Below are 19,536 nucleotides of genomic sequence, written 5' to 3'. Positions count from 1 at the left end.
GGTTTCGGATCCTGAATCCCTCGGGCAAAATATGTATGACCTTTTGACCCAGCAATTTCTGAACAATTCGACACCAGAAATGGCATTTATAAAACCTATTTGTAAGCAAATGAGAATATATAATATATAGCCCATATCCCGGAAGTCGTGGAGATGATGCACTTTGAGCGCATGATCAGTTACCTATCAGATATATAATCAGTTACGACATAATCAGGTATTCAGTTACCTGTAAATTACAGGGAACATATGAGGGGGTTTAGACGCTTCCCTTGTTCCTGGATATCTAGACCTACTGCAAAAAAAAAAACAATTATTTAGCTCTCGTATTGGAAACGTAACAATCTATACGGTCATACGGAACTCTTGCTTCTTACTGGACTCTGGTTGTTTCTGATTAAACCCAATGACCGTAAAGCTGGTATTCAGCACAAAATTTTGAACTTCTAGAGATGGCCACCGACTGATGGGATACAGCTCGATTTGATTCCGAAAAGTTTAGTAGACAATTTCGATCGTGACACAATCAAACAAGCTAAAATTATCCTCCCTAGCTAGTTGGACACTCAATGGCGAATGGTTTCGCACGCCAAAGATGAGGACAAAATTACTGATATGTGCAAGTCACTAGTCTATGTAGCAAAGAAAAAAGCTCAGATTCCAAAAATTGTGATTTTTAGTCCATATTAAGTGCCTGCCATCGACGAAGCCATTCACCCTACAGGGGTGTCTAAAGTGAAAGACCTTTCCAGAAAATTAGGTGGATTTATGCCAAATGTTAGTCGCTCTACAGTTCCATTGTCTAAATTCTCAGTAGTCCCAAACCGTACCCTCGAGACCCTTATACTCTGTTATTCACAAGATAAGATTTATTCATCATGAAATACACATACAATATTACAATTTACTATTCCCCCAAAGGCTCTTTGACCTGTAAAGAGAGGGGAAAACGAGTCACTTACTCGATAAGAAAAAAAAACACACAAAAATGAAATAATCACTTACTCACAGAGAGAAGAGTAAAAAGGAGAAGAAAAGAAAATATTAATAAATAAAGCTACAGAAAACAAAACTAAATAGACGGACCCTCCAAAAGACTTAAAATGCCAAAGCAAGCGCAAAACATTTATCGATAAATGGTACCCTTGTCCGGGTGGTGATATAACCGAGTTTCGTCACTTTAATACCGAATGTAAACTCGTTGTTCACTCCAGGAAAATCGCGAGCCACATAGTGAATTAAGTTAAGCAGGAGAAATTATTGCTCAGCAGGGAGCCTGCTTTTGTAGCTGCCGATCCTGATCTGCGTCCTAAACCCCCTGTTAGAAGGCACCCTTTTGTGTTGGTTGTAAGACGCTGGGTCATACCTACTAACGTGTGAAATACCCCAAAAACCGTAAATTCTCGAACCCATGACGTAGTCACAAGCTCTACTATTGTGGAATATAAAACTTTTAGTGTTGGGTACCCCCAGGTGTGTTTTTAGTGTGATTTATCTCCGGGAACATTTTATTACTAAACATGATGAGAATATATTTGAGTTTGATAACATGACTTCCTATTCTGTACCTGCTAGACAACTAAACAACCCAGGCTGACCTTCTGGCGGACTTATTACTTATGTGAATTCAGCTCTCCGCTCTATTCTTTTCGAAATTAATGATTACTACTTAGCCATGAGAGCGGACTTTGTTGTGTGTATTAAATAAAAAAAAAACAATTTTTTTGAAATGAAAGTATGGAGCGACATTAAAACTTAAAACGAACAGAAATTGCTCCGTATATGAAAGGGGTTTTTCCTCTTCAACGCCTCGCACTTTACGCTAAAGTTTGACTCTTTCTCTTAACTCTACTTCTTAAAACAGTGAAAAACTTTAGCGTAAAGAGCGGGGCGTTGAAGAGGAAAAGCCCCTTTCATATACGGATAATTTCTGTTCGTTTTAAGTTTTAATGTCGCTCCTACTTTCATTTAAAAAAAACTTGTTTTTTTATTTAATTTCTGGACGTTTTTTAATTAATGCATGTTTTGATCTTGGCTCTACCTATTGTAAACCCTGGGTGAGTTTACCTTTGTAAACTCACCCAGAGTCGACCCAGCTCTAAATGGGTACCTTGAGAAACCCAGGAAAGGTAAACAGCAAGGGTGTTAGAAAGCACTGGATGGCTGACCCACAGCCCCCCATTTTGCTTCCTAGCTGAAGGGCAATGAAAAGGAGACCCGCACCGCCGGTAAGGACTGTAAAGGCCAGTGCTGTATTCTTTTTTTATGTGATCTATATGTTCGTATTGAATGATCCTGAATAGTTTTACCCTTCTTTGACCTTCCCCCGCTTTCATTTTTAATCTTAAAAAAGAAGAAGTAAATTCTGGGCTCTAGGTATTATTTTCTTATCAAAATTTATTATTTTCAATATTTTTCTTCTGCCATTAGATAAAGGGCTGATGCCATTTCCCTGCCCGATGAAATATTAGAAATATATGACAAGAGTTTTGCTTGACTACATGAAGTAATGAGATCAAATCCTTTACGGACTTGATGCAAAGGAATAGCGAAATGCTGATATTATTCAGAATTGAATCTACCGACGTGATAGATTGAGCTTGATTTTAAATTCGGCAGTCATGGCAGTTTCAAGGTACTGAAGGAGCAAAGGGTGAGTCATTGATGACTCAAAATCTTCCCGAGGATATAACCATATGTAAGTCGAATTTCGACATTAACCAGATTTTGGACATTCACAGTAAAATTTGAGCAAACTTTCTTAAAGAATGGTAACAAAAATTCAAACCTTCGAGTAAAGAGCGAAGGTTGAGAAAGGCATAGCCCCTTATATACGGAACAATTTCCGTTTTTTTAAGTTTTAATGTTCCTCCATACCTTCAGTAGAAAAACTTTATTTTTTAAATTTAATCTCTGACCGTTTTTCAAATCATGCCGCTAAATCCCCTTCCCTGTGTAAAAACTCTCCTAGAAATCCTCCTTCCCCCAACAAACTTTTTTTCTCCACGAAAAATTCTTCCAGTTGACCCACCAAATTAAAGTCAGACATTTTATCTAAAACGTTCAATATATCATTCAATATATGCTTGACTAGTGAACTACGTGGGCAATGCTTAAAATCTTGGTTCAGACAAATTACAGTTGAAGCTACAATGTGAAGCTACCAGCTACAATGTAAGGTTAACCTAAACGCCAGAATTTGTCTATACAACAACCTTGATAACGCAAAAAAATCTCGACTCATTCATTATTTTAGTCTGTAGGTAAATACACACAAATCAAACAGTTTGTGGTAAAGAACTGTAGTAAGGAGCAATCCAGCTCAATAGTCGTATATTACGACTAAAAAAATCGCATATTATCGTATATTAAATACGACCACAGGCTCCTGTTCCAAACCAAATAAACAGCAACACCAAGACTGGAATCCCTGTCCTCACGGACGAAGAATTTCAAGTCTAACGAGCCAGCCACTCGGCCAAAGACCACATGTTTCTCAAAATCTTCACAAAAACAATAATTTTTCTAACAATTTTTCTAAGACACTCAAATCAGCATGATCTAATTCTAGGAAAAGAGACTATGGCAGACATTAAGTTGGAAGGATGTAACCCTGGTGACTCAAAGGAAACTGTAAATAAGTTTGTTAATTTTTCTCGTATATTGGCTTCGAGGTGCAAACTAGTGTTAGCAAAAAATATAGTGAAACGAACTGCAATACTACTAATGACATCTGTGGTGAAACATTAAATATAGAATTTCAGCCGTGCATGACTGAAGAAGTGCGTAAAGTTGTGCAGTCACTTAAGCCTAATTCTGCCGGTGTTGATCGTTTATCCCTTTAGGCTTTTAAGGTAATCTTAGGATATATTCTTCCCTATCTGGTTTTTATCATTAATCTTTCCTTAGAAAAGGGAAGTTTCCCGGTGCAGTTTAAGGCGGCGAAGGTCATTCTCCTCACAAAGGTGCTCGCAAGGCAGGTATAGAAAACTGGAGACCCATATCAATTCTACCTATTTGCACGATATATTTCGCAACAATCTACCCGTATATATCATATGGATGTGAAGTTCGGAGCAGTAATTTTTTTGTTAATTACAAGCTTGTGCAAATTCTAAAAAATATAGCGGGACGAGTAATTGGGAAGTACATAAAAAATGTGAAAAACGCCAGTCCACGCTTTAAGTCTCTATGGCTACTCAATGTTGGACAAATAAAGGACCATTAAGCGGCAATGTTTGTGTTTAATTGTGTGCATAATCTAGTCCCGGAAACTATTGATGAGTTTTACCGTTTCAGAATTTCTGTTCATGAGCATGATACAAGAGGATATGATAGCTTGGTCGTAGAGAAGGAAAATAGTGTGAGATCTGGTTTAACTTTGAAGCATCTTAACCCTTCTGTATGGAATTCGCTTCCTGTGACTGTTCGGGCGGCCGAGCACCTCCCACAGTTTGAAAATAGATTAAAAGACTATTTCCTAGGGAATTAGTTTTCTTTCGACTTTTTTTTTGGGGTGGTGGGAGGAGTGGGTTATAGAGCTGGAGGGAGGAGCGGGTTGAAGGGGTAGGGGCGGATAGAGTTGTATTTGGGTCGTGGTTGTTACCCTGGGGGTGTTTAGGAGAAGGTGATTGTCTTTTTTATTATTATTATTATTATTTTAATTAGTCTGAAGAGTTCCTAGGAATATTTATGTAGGTTTCTTTTAAATTAGGATGCCTTTTGGAATTATATGTAGTTAATCGCTACACGTTGGAGAAATTTCAATTGTTTTTTCCTAGGGTAGTGATTTATATCTGTAATAGTTTACATTTTCGCTAATTATGTTAATAAAAGTAAAAAAAAAGTCAAGTCAAATATAGTGTAAGGCTATACGAAATAATTGGAAAAAAACACGTTTATCGGAGGTAGGCTGGGCCATAAGTCCCCCTGTGAAAAAAAATTATGGAATGTTTCAACTTGCAATAAAATGTAGCTAAAAAACTTGAAACAAAATTGCATCTCGTAAGAGCTGAGGAACAATCATCAATTTATATTCTCATTTGCAAGTACATAATTTGGCACCATGTCTTATGTTTTTAACATGCTAATGAAGAAACGTTTATGTAGAAAAACGCTTATCTAGAAAAGAAAACTTTTTTCAATGGCACAGTATATTGGATTCAAAGTCTAAAATAAGTTGATATACTGGTTTCTTAAGTATATTAGATAGAAAAAACAAGCTTTTTCCACTAAAAGCAAGGAGCAATATTAAAACTCAGAACAAACCGAAATTATTCCGTATATGAAGGGGTTGCCCTGTCCTTAATACCTTGCTCGTCAAGCTAAAGTTTTTAGTACTTGGATTCAGTCTGAAAAATTCTCATTAGCATACTTTCATTTGAAAAAGACTAATTTCTAATCGTTTTTCCGATCATTCTGGAAAATCGCCTTCCGTGGAAATCTTTCCTTGGAAATCCAAACCCGCAAAAAATTTCCCCGACAATTCCTCCGGAACATCTCCACATACAAAATTGAGTTAACAAAGAGAAAGAAAGACAATAAAAAGAATGTCGTATAGGAATTCTGTCAAGCCTCCCCAGTGTTGTATCCCCTGGAAAGCTCGCCCCCCAGAAAATTTTCCCCATGGAAATTCATCCTAAACACAAATTCCCCCTTCCCCAAAAAAAACAGTAAATACTGTACGCAAACAACGGGTAAATTACATAGCTTAAAGGCCTTTCCCCGCGGGCTGTGGGGCGTTATGTTATCCCTAAAGGCATAACTATTGGGTCTTCCAACTATGTTGAACAAAATGGCTCAGGACCCAACCTGAAGACTTGGGGGGGGGGGGCATGCTAGTTGCTCTCCCATCTTTTTGGTCACTTTAAAAGGACACTAGATCTTTTAATTTCCATTTGAACCACCCTCTCTCGATCTTCTTGGACCATTAGTTTGATACGATCACCCCCGGGGAAAAAAATAACAAAAAATTAATAAACACGCATCTGTGACCTTTTTTTATAGCAAAAAAAAGAAATTCCACATTTTTGTAAATAGAAGCTTGAAACTTCAGCGCTAGGGTTCTCTTCTACGCTAAATCTGGTAGTGTATTTTTCATCAAGATTCCTTGACTTTTAGAGCGTGTTTTCCCTCTTTTCCGAAATCAGGCAAATTTTCTCTAGCTCATAGCTTACGATAGGTAACACTATACTTGATGAATCTTACATTCTTGCTACTTGCCACAATCCTTGCTACTTTATATAATGCTTTTGTAGTTCCTCATTTGCGTGCGCTTGCCCCATTTTGGTCTCTTTTCTCGCAGACAGATGTCAGCGACATAAAGAAGTGTTTTTACAAATATGCAAAATATCTGCTTAGATTGCCTCTATGGACCAGCAATGCAACTCTTTCGACACGTTACGGGGTAGCTAGTCCAGTGCGTTCAGTAGAAAAGCGAAATAAGCGTTATATAACACGCCTGGGCAGAAATAGCACTTTGTTAAGTGTTTTCCGATAGTTTTTCATGTTATAAATGCTGAGTTTGATTTCGTTTTTAGAAGTGTGTTTTTTTTGTTGGTTTTTTCTCGTATTACTCCGTCAGTTTTGCATTTTTTTTTTTGCAATATGACGAGAAATAAACATATACATACATGCATACATATATTTGGAATCGGCATAATAAGCCGATTCTTTTGATGAAGGCTATTTATTGGTATCAAAATTACGTTTTTTAGAGTTTCGGTTACTATCGAGCCGAATAGCTCCTTACTTTCAGTTTGTTACTACGAGATGTTTGACTCGGATCATCTTATTTCCCTAAATTTATTTATTTTCCTTAAAACGAAAAGATATTCAGATGCGCAAAATAGTCTTTTGAAGGGGGGGGGGGGGCAAATTAAGAAAAATTTGTAAGTGAAGTATAAAAAAAAATCGTGTTTATGGTATTTAAATTGTAAACCTTGAGGTACAATGGAGTAAAGTTTGACCCCTTCTCCTCCCTCAGTAGAAGCCTGGCCCAACCTATAATAATTTTGTGGTGACAAAAGAATTAACCTCCTTATTGCAAATAACTATCCAAAAGGGCCACATCACGGGCCTTTTAGCAAGCAAAAAGCCGGCTTCGCCGCAATTTGTCTCCTACTTTCACTCACTCGTGTATTCAACTCTCATTAATGTGGCCTCGAACCTTCGACCCAACATATAATAATTTTGTGGTGTCAAAAGAATTAACCTCCTTATTGCGAATAACTATACAAAGGGCCACATCACGTGTCTTTTAGCTGGCAAAAAGTGGGCTTCACCGCATTTTTGTCTCTTACTTGCACTCACTCGTGTATTCAAATCTCACTAATGTGGCCTGAAACCATCGACCCAACATATAATAAGTTTGTGGTGACAAAAGAATTAACCTCCTTATTGCGAATAGCTATCCAAAAGGGGCACATCACGGGCCTTTTAGCAAGCAAAAAGCCGGCTTTGCCACTTTTTGTCCCCTACTTTCAGTCACTAGGGTATTCAACTCTCACTAATGTGGCCTCGAAACATCGACCCGACATAAAATAATTTTATGGGGACAAAAGAATTAACCTCCTTATTGCGAATAACTATCCAAAAGGGCCACATCACGTGTCTTTCAGCTGGCAAAAAGTGGGCTTCACCGCATTTTTGTCTCTTACTTGCACTCACTCGTGTATTCAAATCTCACTAATGTGGCCTGAAACCATCGACCCAACATATAATAATTTTGTGGTGACAAAAGAATTAACCTCCTTATTGATAATAACTATCCAAAAGGGCCACATCACGGGCCTTTAGCAGGCAAAAAGCCGGCTTCGCCGCATCTTTGGCCCCTACTTTCAATCACTCGGGTATTTAACTCTCACTAATGTGGCCTAGAACCATCACTAATATGGCCTTACTTCTCCCCAGCCTTAGGTCCTTGCACGTTTATTTTATCATAATCGAAATCAAAAATAGAACATTTCAAAAAACCCAGTGCTATAGTGCACAGACCTGAAATGTGACTGTGGGACCAAAAGCATAAAATTTGTCCCTATTTTAGCTTCTTTCTCCCCCAAAACATGACTTGACAGTAAATGAAAACAAGCAGCTTGCAAAGAAACAGTTACGTATACAAGGGGGGCCTTGGGTCCTTGCCTCTCTTCAAAATATCGAGTTTTAATCTTTGGTAACTTCTTATGCTTTCTATATGCTTGGCACTTTTATGAATATGTGCCCCTCTCCCCCCCTATAAATGAATCCCTGAGGATGAGCCTGTTTCCAAGCACTTTTTTATTTAAAAAAGTACTATTCCGAAATCCGTGTTTTTAAACATAAAAGTAATTTTCGACCAGTTTCGTGCTCGTTTTCAATGGCATAACAGAGGATGGATCAGCATAATGATTAAATAAAAAAAGGTTTTTTTGAACTGCGAGTAAGGAGCGACATTAAAACTTAAAACGAACAGAAATTATTCCGTATATGAAAGGGGTTGTCCCCTCCTCGACACCCCGCTCTTTACGCTAAAGTTTGACTCTTTGTCACAACTCCACTATTTAAAACAATAAAACATTTTAGCGTAAAGAGCGAGGCGTTGAGGGGGGGACAACGCCTTTCACATACAGAATAATTTCTGTTCGTTTTAAGTTTTTTAACGGATCTACCACTTCCCTTGAAATAAATCCTAGTGTACGCACCTATGTATGATATACAATATCTTAGTATGGAGTCTCATGACAAGGATCTTACCCGCACAACGAAATGTGAAGCCAGCTTAAAAAGAAATTAAATAAAAAAACAAGTTTGTTTAACTAAAAGTAAGGAGTGACATTAAAACTTAAAATGAACAGAAATTACTCTGTATATGAAAGGAGCTATTCCCTCCTCAACGCCCGCTCTTTACGCTAAAGTTTGACTCTTTCTTTCATTTCTACTTTTTAAAATAGTAGACAACTTTAGCATAAAGAGCGGGGCGTTTAGGAGGGAACAGCCCCTTTCATATACGGAGCAATTTCTGTTCGTTTTAAGTTTTAATGTCGCTCCTTACTTTCAGTTAAACAAAACTTTTTGTTTTTATTTAATTTCTGAACGTTTTTGAATTAATGCGTCTTTTGATTTTGGTCCTCCGCAAACGAATAGGCTAATTAAAACGATAAATGATAAATTCCTCCCATATGACCCCTCCCCTCGATCCACCCCCACCCCAATGCGAAAAGGTCCCTCTGAAAACGTCTGTACACTTCCAAATAACCAGTACTATATGTAAATACTGGTCACAGTTTGTACCTCGCCACCCTCCCATGGGGACTGTGGGGGAGTAAGTCGTCCCTAAAGACATAGTTATTAGGTTTTTTGATTATGCTGAATAAAATGGCAATCTCGGAAGTTTGATCCGGTGATGTTAGGAGAAAAATGAGCGCGGGAGGGGGCCTAGGTGCCCTCTAATTTTTTGGTCACTTAAAAAGGGCACTAGAACTTTTAATTTCCGTTAAAATGAGTCCTCTTGCAACATTCTAGGACCACTGGGTCGATACGATTACCCCTGGGGAAAAAAACAAAAATAAACACACATCCATGATCTGTCTTGTGGCGAAAAATACATAATTCTACATTTTTGAAGATAGGAGCTTGAAACTTCTACTTTAGGGTTCTCTAATATGCTGAAGCTGATGGTGTGATTTTAGTTAGAATTCTATGACTTTTAAGGGGTGTTTTCCCCTATTTGCTAAAATAAGGTAAATTTTCTCAGGCTCATAACTTTTGATGGGTATAAATAAACTTGATGAGACTTATATATTTAAAATCAGCATTAAAATGTTATTCTTTTGAAGTAACTATTAGTATCAAAATTCCGTTTTTTAGAGTTTCGGTTACTATTGAGCCGGTTCGCTCCTTACTACAGTTTGTTACACGAACTGTTTGATAAAAATAAACAAAGTAACGTAATGCGGCAGCCATAGACAAACCAATTCAGTCTGTGATGCAGTCACAGGCTATAGAGAGCATGTGTTTTCACAGCTCATTGCACTTTTTCCTTCACTCCACCACAATTGTACCGGCCTTAGTAAAATTTTACTAACTTTAGTAAAAACGGACCACAGTTAGTAAATTTACTAAACTGAGGTCATATTTAGGGATTTTTTGACAATTCAGTAAATTTACCTGAAATATGAAAAAAAAAGTTTAAATATGAAAGTTTTGAATATAATAGTAGGTGCGTTTTGTGCACAAGAGTGCTTGGTCAGTTTTTCTGAACAGTGGCGAAGAACTGGACAAAAAAGGATGTGAAGCACTTATTGGTGTAGTAATTTTTCAGGGGGTAGGAAAAACTTACCCAAGACGTGATTTGTGTTTTTTTCTAACGGATGGACAGAAATCACAAACTCTCGAGTCCTCCAAAAAATTTTTGACTGGTTTTTCCCAATAGTTGATTACTCTCAAAGCCCAATACAAAAGTATGTAAACATATACCAGGCATATTGTTGCGATGTGCTTGTATGTAAAACATGTTGTTGCAACGTGTATTGTTGCGATGGCTTATTGTTGCTATGTGCCTGAAAAACGATTCAAACATGGGGAATCAAGTCAGCCAACATGACTGCCTTTACAGGCCCATTTGGGCTTTCCTGCAGTCGAAGGTAGTGTGTGATTTATAGTAATTTTATTTAATAAATTATTTGTGAACTTGGAACTTGTTTCATGAACTTAATCAAATTGTCCTCTGAAGAGTTTAATAAACAAAAACGAATTAAATTTACCTTGGGAAGTTCTCGAATATGGTTGGAATGTTATCGATGAATGTTATGAATGGAAAAATAGTGCGATTTAAGAAACTGTTCAAGATCATAGCCAACAATATGTTGCATGAACTTAATCAAACTGTCTTCTGAAGAGTTTAATAAACCATAACAAATTAAATTTACCTTGGGGAGTTCTCGAATATGGTTGGCATCTAACAACAGCTCTTCTAAGCTCCTAGAATAGCGTAGTAAGTCTTCTGGTACAGCTTGCAACGAGCAATGTCTTTTATCAATGCACTCAACTTGCCTATTACAGGCTTTAAATAATGGTATACACTTAAACATAGTTTCTGTCTCAGATACTCATGGCTGTATTTACCTAAAATATAGAAATTTAATATTAGATTCATAGTTGTGAATATTGCAACTATTTTTTAAGGAAATAGACATTTTCAACTTGGTATTTTCCACCCACAAAGAACAGTGTAAAAATAGAAGAAGACTATTATCTGACTGATAGATTACTAATCTTTTTGCCAGGAATCTTCACCGTTTAAAAATTTGATGAATTTTGCTTCAGTTGGTATGTAAAAATTAAGTATTTTTCTTTTTTCCTTGAGAATTTTATTTTGCATTTAACCTTTCATCTTCAGTTGTATTCCCCTTCTCCTCCCCTCACCATTACTACTCTGGTGCCCTCCCCCTGCAATATTTTTAGCGGGCATCCATGCTTTGAGTGGTTCAACTACAGTCTAGGATCTTTTTATGGTCTACGAAAATTGTTAAGTAAGTGAATGAAAATTTACAGAACGGATATTTTGCTCAAATTGGGGCATCTGAATTTTGTTTAGATAAATGTGCGTACATCCACAACTTCTAATGCTTGAGCAAATATTAACCGTGTATGAAGTCTAATCCTGGGATAAAACAATAGAATAATTGTGTTAAATAGAAAGATAAAGAAAGATTAAATAGAATAATTGTGTTAATAAACAATAGAAGAATTGGATTTCCCATTCAATATTTTTCCTAAACATAATCTTCTTATCATAAAAATAGCAGCCCTTCCCCTCTGTCCCTCTTAAGGAGACAAAATTAAGCTATAGATTGTATTCAAATTCGGGAAAAGGTTGATTAAAACAGAAGCGACCCCAAAACACCGTCCATAAAAAATTATTGAATAACCCAAAATTAAAAATTCAGTTATTATTTCCAGATTGTTTTCTTGTAAAGTTTAATGTCATTTTCAGACTTTTTTTAACAAACGGTTGGTCCTTACTCTTCTACTAGATATCTGTGTTTGAAGATTGATCAAACAGTTTGTGGTAATGAAATGTAAGTAACCCAACCCAACAGGAAGCAAAACTCTAAAAAAGAGCAAGTACAAAACAAAAAAGAGTTGTTTTCGTTTTTGACATTTTTTTTTTACTAGATGACGTGTCTTTTCTGAAATATCTCTTCTCTCTTCTACAAGAAGAGATGTATCACTGCTCATGCTGCTGCTTTTTAAGAACTAACTCTAACTAAAAGTTCACCGAGTTTCAATGTTGCTATTTGAAGATTTACTTTTTAAGTCATTGTTATCCTTTGTCCTTGTGGACAAGTTTTTACTTACTCCACTCCTCTTCAACTGAAAATGAATATTTGTCCAAATCTCGCAATAATAGCCAAATTCTCTCAAAACTGCTTATTTGTCAGCTGGAAGAATCTTTAAAGGGGCTGGTAGCTATCAAGGTGTACATACAGTTAAAGCAGGTAATACCAGAGCTGGAACCTGGAAGATCAGTAGCCTCAAACAGCCACACTACAATGTAGCAGCAATTTCCTGTTTATTTTGGGGATCATATTAGGCCAAACCTGATATCACAGCTTCATAATGCAAGTGACTGACAAGTAAAGTAAAGTAAGTAAGACGGCACTAGACCCTTAAGGTCCAAACCAGTGGTGGTGATCTCTGTTACATGGCCCTTCAGCCAGCAAGTGCAATGGGGCGTTGGGGGTCAACCATCCTCTCCTTTCACATACCCTTCATGCTTACCTTCCCCAGATCTCCAGGTACCCATTTAGAGCTGGGTCAACTCTGGCTGAGCTTACAGAGTCACGCCACTGACCCCTGTCCCAAACTAAATAACTGGTCACAACTGGGATTGAACCCGTGCCCCTTGGACAAAGAATTCCAACACCAGTGCGCCAACCACTCAGCCAGGACGGCTTGTGACTCCACAAGCCGTGTGAGATATGTGACTGCCAGGCTGCCAATCAATATTATTCTCCCAGAAAATCAAGTTGTAATTTTTATAGTTGTGGTATAGTGATCAATGAGTATCAAGCATGCAGTTGGGCATGCATTATTTTTTATAATACCAATAGCATGGACAACTCCATCCATAAAGTAATAATAGTAAGCTATATATATTATACTTTAAACTTAATATGTTAGTCCACTAGCAGTGTTAGAGCAGATACGATGCAGTACTTTTGATAAAATGGTATAAATAAAATTATGGAGTGTGATATTTATGGCTAGTTACATTGTTATGACTTATTATATAGTTAATTGTGGTTCAGAAAACTATAGACATATCTAATTACAAGCAATGCTAAGTTATATCCGTTAATTTTTCTGCAAATTTTACATATAAAATCACTTCTTGTGCAAAGAAGAGCTATCAAAACACAAGCTGTGCTGCTAAAATGTTGGCAGCTTTTGGAATACTGCTACTGGCAGCTTTGGAACTTTTTGCACACCTAGTCTTAGGTATTAATTTGGCTCTTAACTATTCCTTGAAAAACTTTTTTTTTTAATTTTCAAAGATAAATGTTTAGAAAGAGCATTGACTTGGGAATCACACAGTAAATTTCTTTTGTTCCAATTGATTTGTATTCTATACAGCAATCTTCTTCTTTTAGCTACCTAGAATATTGATATGCAACTTTATCATACGTTTAAAGCTCTATCTGTATATACTATTTGCTATTATTGTTTTTCATTTTAAGCTCTTAAAGTGACATTTTCAGCTTCATTTTTTTCATATGAAGGAGCTCATTTGGAGCTTTTTTTGGTTAGTATTACCTAGATAAAAACCCATCATTCAAAAAATTGAACAAAACAGTTGAAAGTAAACAAAACTAATTAGATTATATTTCCTGCTGCCACAATTGAAACACAGACCCCTAATGGAGCTAGATAAGGCCCTAGACCGTATATGACAATTTACCAATTTTATGGGTTTATATTATATCTTGTGCTGTATTTCTTTTTAGAAATTGGTCTATAATGCCAAATACAGCCAATTTGATAAAAGAATATAAATTCATTAAATTACTGTATCTAGCCTATGGCTATATCTAGGTCATCTAGGGGGAGGGTGGTAAAATTGTGACAGGAGTGATAATTGTATGCCTTAAAAAAGAACAAAGACTCAATTTTATGTATTTTGTTGAATTTACTATTTTTTTCATTGGAATTTGTCCCTTGAAAGCCAGTTGTAAATTGATACATTTCCATGAATTTTGTTGACCAAGAGCAGGCTTAAAATGCCAGGGTATCAGTTTAGCATTCCAATTCTCCATAAATAAACACTATAATATTCTGAAAACTACTTTTAAACAACCCCCTTATGCTAATGGACAAATATATAGCCCAAATTATATATAAGGTAAGACCACCAGTACTTGGACAGGGCCTACTCTCAGACACATTTTGATTAAAATCTGTCTTAAAAATATCTTTAAGTATCTTAAATATCTTGAAAATATATTAAGAAATATCTTTCTTAAAAATAGACAAAAGGCTCCTGATCTTGGATATGATGTATACAGGTTTAGATAGTTGAGATTGGCTGATACTTAGTACTATGCTAGCTGGGATTGGCTGACTATAATCTTAGAAAGCTTATGGTTTTTTAACTTTTAAATTTAGACAAAAATTCAGCCTAGCAGATTTAAAAATAACTACTCTGCTTTGCAGCATTTGTCTTAGATTAAATTTGTCCAAGACTGGGTCTGTCAATGATTTTGATACTTTTTTCTAACTTTTAAGATCTATGTCCAAGATTGAACAGCTTTTTCCAAGATGAGGTTCAAGCTTTAAATGAGTGTCTAAGATTAGGCTTTACTATTGGTTAAATATAAAAAAAAACACACATTTTTCAACTGAAAGAAAGGAGCTAAAATAAAACTTAGACTGAACAGAAATTATTATGTATATGAGGGGGTTCGCCCCCTTGTCAATGCCTTGCTCTTTACACTAAAGTTTGAATTTATTCCAATTAACAAATGACCTCTGAGTCACAAAGGTCATTTAATTAGAATAAATAGCTCTTCTGAAAGTACTAAGACAACTTTAGCATAAAAAGCAAGGTATTGATGAGGGGGCAAGCCCCCTCATATACAGAATAATTTATTTTCATTTTAAGTTTTAATGTTGCTCCTTACTTTCAGTTAAAAAAAAACTTGTTTTATAATCTATCAAGATTAAAACTACCATTACCATTACTACCATATATTTCAGATGATTAACTGAACTTCACCTCTTGAGTGTAGTAGGGATTATAGACAACTATTGAATTTTTTTTAACTTATTTGTCACCCATTCTTGACAATCATTCATTTCAGCTTCAAATATGTCAGGAATAGCATATTTAAATATCTTCAATTTCTTCTTAGTTGTAAAATAACCATAAGAAAGATGTCTTGCCACAGAGGTGACATCCTTTTTTGTTTTTCTTAGGTTCTTAGTGCTTTGAGCACACTCATCTACTATACATGACAGGATCTTATCTAATTTATTCCTGGCTGGGGTCAGCTCTAACTTCCTCTAACACAAGATGATCCAAAAAGCTGTTCAAATCTACCATTAACACCAAGGTCTTGACTAGATTTGTTAATCAGCAAGTGGTGAAGATTGGAACCAACTAAGCCAAGAGACAGTCTCTGCAGCCTTGCCTGAGGAATTCCAAAAGAGGCTCAACAAGGAATAGGAGGCCAAACAAATGGAGATTCCAGTGAAAAAACCCTTCCCAGCCCTCACTACCATAACATTCTTGGAAGACAATAGAGTCAGCCTGTTGGATGATGAAGCTTGTCATGCTAAGCCATCTTGCACACTCAATCTGTAGTTGCTGTTGTGCAGTGGTGCCAACTATAAATTGCTGGTAGTTCTTGAACCATACCTACCATGTGATCACTGTAACCTTAAATTGCATCTCTCCAGCACTCCCTAGTCCAAATGGTTTGTTGCTTGACCTTAACACAGCAACTGGATCTATTACCATCAACTATGGAACATCATACTTCTTGCAACTAATTCACTCTGAAGTGCAAATTAAGGTAATATTGGATTGAAGCTTTAAAGAGGTGTACAAAATTAGGCTCCACTGTGGTCTATCAGTATATTTGAAATTCTGAGTGTTGTATATGGTTAAAATATTGAATCTAATCTCATACTTATTAATAATGTTTTACAAATCAAAGGGTTAAATGATCTAACTTCTCATAATTTCTGCTAAATTTTTTACATAGTTTTCTTAGGGTTTGCTTGTGTTCTGGTGTATTCACTGTGATTAAAAACAGGCTTAATGGTGTCACTGGTCATCATCTTAATTGCAAGGATGACATCTCTACTTTTTTTTATGGTACATTAGGGTAGGCAGGTATAGCTTTTCTAGTTGCTGCTTGTAGGAGACTTGTTGTTTGGCTAAAGAAAGCTTGGTTGATCTAAGCTAGAGCTTCTCACCTATCTCTATGTTATACTTAAAGTGCAGGTTGGCAATTGGTATGCCAAAATCAAGATGGGGACAAACAAGGGCTGTGTAAAGGTTCTTGATAACTCTTGGTTGGCAACTTGTCACTGAACACTTGATCAAACCAAATACCTTGTTTACTTTAGCTGCTTTGTTCTGTCAGTGACCCTAAAATTTAAACTTATTGTCAACAGTTAGTCTAAGATCCCACTCTTCTTTGGCACTCTATTTTGCAAGGTTTCACCTTGCAAAATCAAGTTGGGGACAAACAAGGGCTGTGTAAAGGTTCTTGATAACTCTTGGTTGGCAACTTGTCACTAAACACTTGATCAAACCAAATACCTTGTTTACTTTAGCTGCTTTGTTCTGTCAGTGACCCTAAAATTTAAGCTTATTGTCAACAGTTAATCTAAGATCCCACTCTTCTTTGGCACTCTATTTTGCAAGGTTTCACCTTTATACCAAAGATTTTAAAGGTCTTCAAAAGTCATTGCCCTCTAGAGAGAGAAGGAGTGGATGTATATAAGTCAAAATACCCCCCCCCTGGAAAATACTTGAGTCTGTAGACTCATCCCCAAAAGTTTAATTTCCTAACCTAACCTCTTTCTATTACCTTACCTTACCTTAATTTGCACTTCAGAGTGAATTAGTTGCAAGAACTGTGATGCTCCATAGTTGATGATGGCAATAGATCTGGTTGCTGTGCTAAGGTCAAGTGACAAACCATAGGGACTAGAGAGTGCTGGAGAGATGCAATTTAAGCCCACTCAGTAATGGTGATCACATGGTAGGTATGGTTAGGTTTTTGATTGTAAAATAAGAATTTTACAGGAATGAGAATAAAAAGGTATTGAGTGGTATGTTTACCTAATTCATAGCTTAGTAATGGAAAGATCCACCTTTACCATGGGTATCTTAACCCTAGGCTACAAAATGAATTTTCTATAGGCTGAATCTTTTCTTGCTGATTCTATTGTAGTTAATTATTTCCTAGAAAATTAATAGGCTATGAAGAAAAAATTTAGTCTCTGAAAAAATTCTTGAGTAAGTCTAGGTTGGTTGTGAACCAGATCTTCCCCCTCCCCCCTCCCTGGCTAACAATTCAAGAGGTCACAGTCTGAAGCTTCACCTGCCTGGATGTCAGAGAAGGGAACAACATGGCTTCTTTTCCATTTGGGTTGCCCCTCCCCCTGGAGTAGCCTATCCAAGTCAACCATCCAAGCTGAGACTCTCAACTCCTTCAAAGCTGGAGTCAACAGGGACTGGGGGAGGGCTGAGTGGAGGCTGGACTGGGAAGCTAAGCCAACATAATTACATCACTCACTGCCAGCAAGAACCTACAGGAGGATCTACCACCTTATCTTGCTGGTTAATGTGATTTAAGGTAAGATTTAAGGTTTAAGGTGTATCTTCTATATATCTAATTTGAGCTATATATCTTTCAAGTAGGGGGGGGGGGTTATTGCTCCCACCTGATTCCTCCAGAATCCTAAACTAATATCAATGCCAGAACAAATTTGTAAAATTTTAGTCATTAGATTTAGCATAATGTAACAAATTCTAGCCTATGGAATATATGACTGGGCTATAGAATAGCCTATTGACATAGGCTGGTATTGGATTCTAAAATGAATAGTAGGATTTAATTCTAATCATACCAATAAAAACTTCAATGACTGAAAATCAAATTTGTAAGGGTAGCAATTAGTTGGCATAACCTATAGGCCTATTTAAAGTGTTTGAGAGACATTTATAAGTAGGCTATGATCATCTTCAAGCAAGGCAAAAAATCTAACTTAGTTCATATCTGGACAGAGACCCCAGTGTTATCATAAATTATTTCTTAGCATAGACCTATTGCTTCTTCTAAGATTGCATTTTAATGGAAAGGTGGCCTAGTATATCCAAAGACTAATCATTTATGCTGTTGTTACTATAGCCCAAACAAAAACCTTAACCTTACTGTCCTATTGACAGACTCATTAATTAAATAACATAAAATCTGTTCAAATGTTGTTTCATGTAGGCTAGGCATACAGGTAGTCATAAAATACTCACATCCCTGTACAATTCAGCTAAATTCATCCACAAACCAGAATAAAAATCAAACAACCCAAAATACTTGCTAAAAAGAAAATCTATCAACACTCGAAGTAATGCAAGTCATAAAACTTAGCTTATCACATGTATTTGTAGCCTATAAACTTACAAACAAATTCTAGGGGCAAGTTCGTTTTGATTACATTGATGAAAGAGATGGAGATCTTGACCAATAATTATAGACAGAGCGTGATTTGACCACAACTTTCAAGACAAAACGTCAGCAGACAGATTGATTGATCTTCCAAAAAGCCATCAAGCTCTTCTTAGAAATGGGTACTGAAACATAAATAAATTTGAAGACTTGGTTGAATTTGACAGAGAAAATTAAAAAATTTGAAGGGAAGTACATCTCATTGACTCTAAGCAATACAAAAAGAAGATCAAGGTCGTGCCTCATTATAACTACCACTACTAGTAACTCACCGCACCACCAAGCCACCCAAGGCCAACACAGCTACGCAGGTTCCTACTCCATCCCAATCTATTCAATGCCTGCCTCTTTCAACCCTCCCAGGAAGTTCCCATTTCCTTTAAATCTTTAGTTATGACATCCACCCACCCCAGACAAGGACGACTTTCTTTTCGTTTAGCCCCAGAGGGTTGGCCAAAAAGGACAATCACAGCTACGCAGGCTCCTCCTCCATCCCAATCTATTTAATGCCTCCCCCTTTCAACCCTCCCAGGAAGTTCCCATTTCCTTTAAATCTTTATTTATGACATCCACCCACCCTAGACAAGGACGACTTTCTTTTTGTTTAGCCCCAGACGGTTGGCCAAAAAGGACAATCTTCGGTAATCTGTCATCCTTCATCCGCAGAACCTACCCAAGCCATCTCAACCTTCCTTTCATTATGGCCCTTGAAAGTGGTATTGGACAACATTTTTCGTACAGCCTACTGTTTGAATTATGGTTAATCAGCCCGGTACCCAGAACAATCCGTATGCAATTTCTCTGGAAAACATCTAGT

At 36.7% G+C, this 19,536-nt stretch overlaps 1 protein-coding gene across 7 annotated transcripts in view; it reads right to left on the bottom strand.

Moving 5' to 3' along the window:
- The window catches only part of LOC136036499 (protein lap4-like), a 199,287-nt gene extending 180,510 nt beyond the window's left edge, over positions 1-18,777 (bottom strand). For 6 of the 7 annotated variants that reach the window (XM_065718780.1, XM_065718777.1, XM_065718781.1 and 3 more), the window contains exons 1-2: positions 18,675-18,777; positions 10,905-11,100 (exon numbers count right to left, since the gene is read on the bottom strand). In XM_065718780.1, coding sequence (XP_065574852.1) covers positions 10,905-11,066 — 162 coding nt within the window. In that variant the 5' untranslated portion in view covers positions 11,067-11,100; positions 18,675-18,777. Of the gene's footprint in view, positions 1-10,904; positions 11,101-18,523; positions 18,627-18,674 lie in introns of those variants that run through there. The other variant, XM_065718778.1, reaches the window with a different exon arrangement.
- Positions 18,778-19,536: the final 759 nt, after the last annotated feature.

This window comes from Artemia franciscana, chromosome 15 (genome assembly GCF_032884065.1).
Source record: "Artemia franciscana chromosome 15, ASM3288406v1, whole genome shotgun sequence".
Classification (NCBI taxonomy): domain Eukaryota; kingdom Metazoa; phylum Arthropoda; class Branchiopoda; order Anostraca; family Artemiidae; genus Artemia; species Artemia franciscana.
This window is presented reverse-complemented; position numbering and strand designations above follow the sequence as displayed.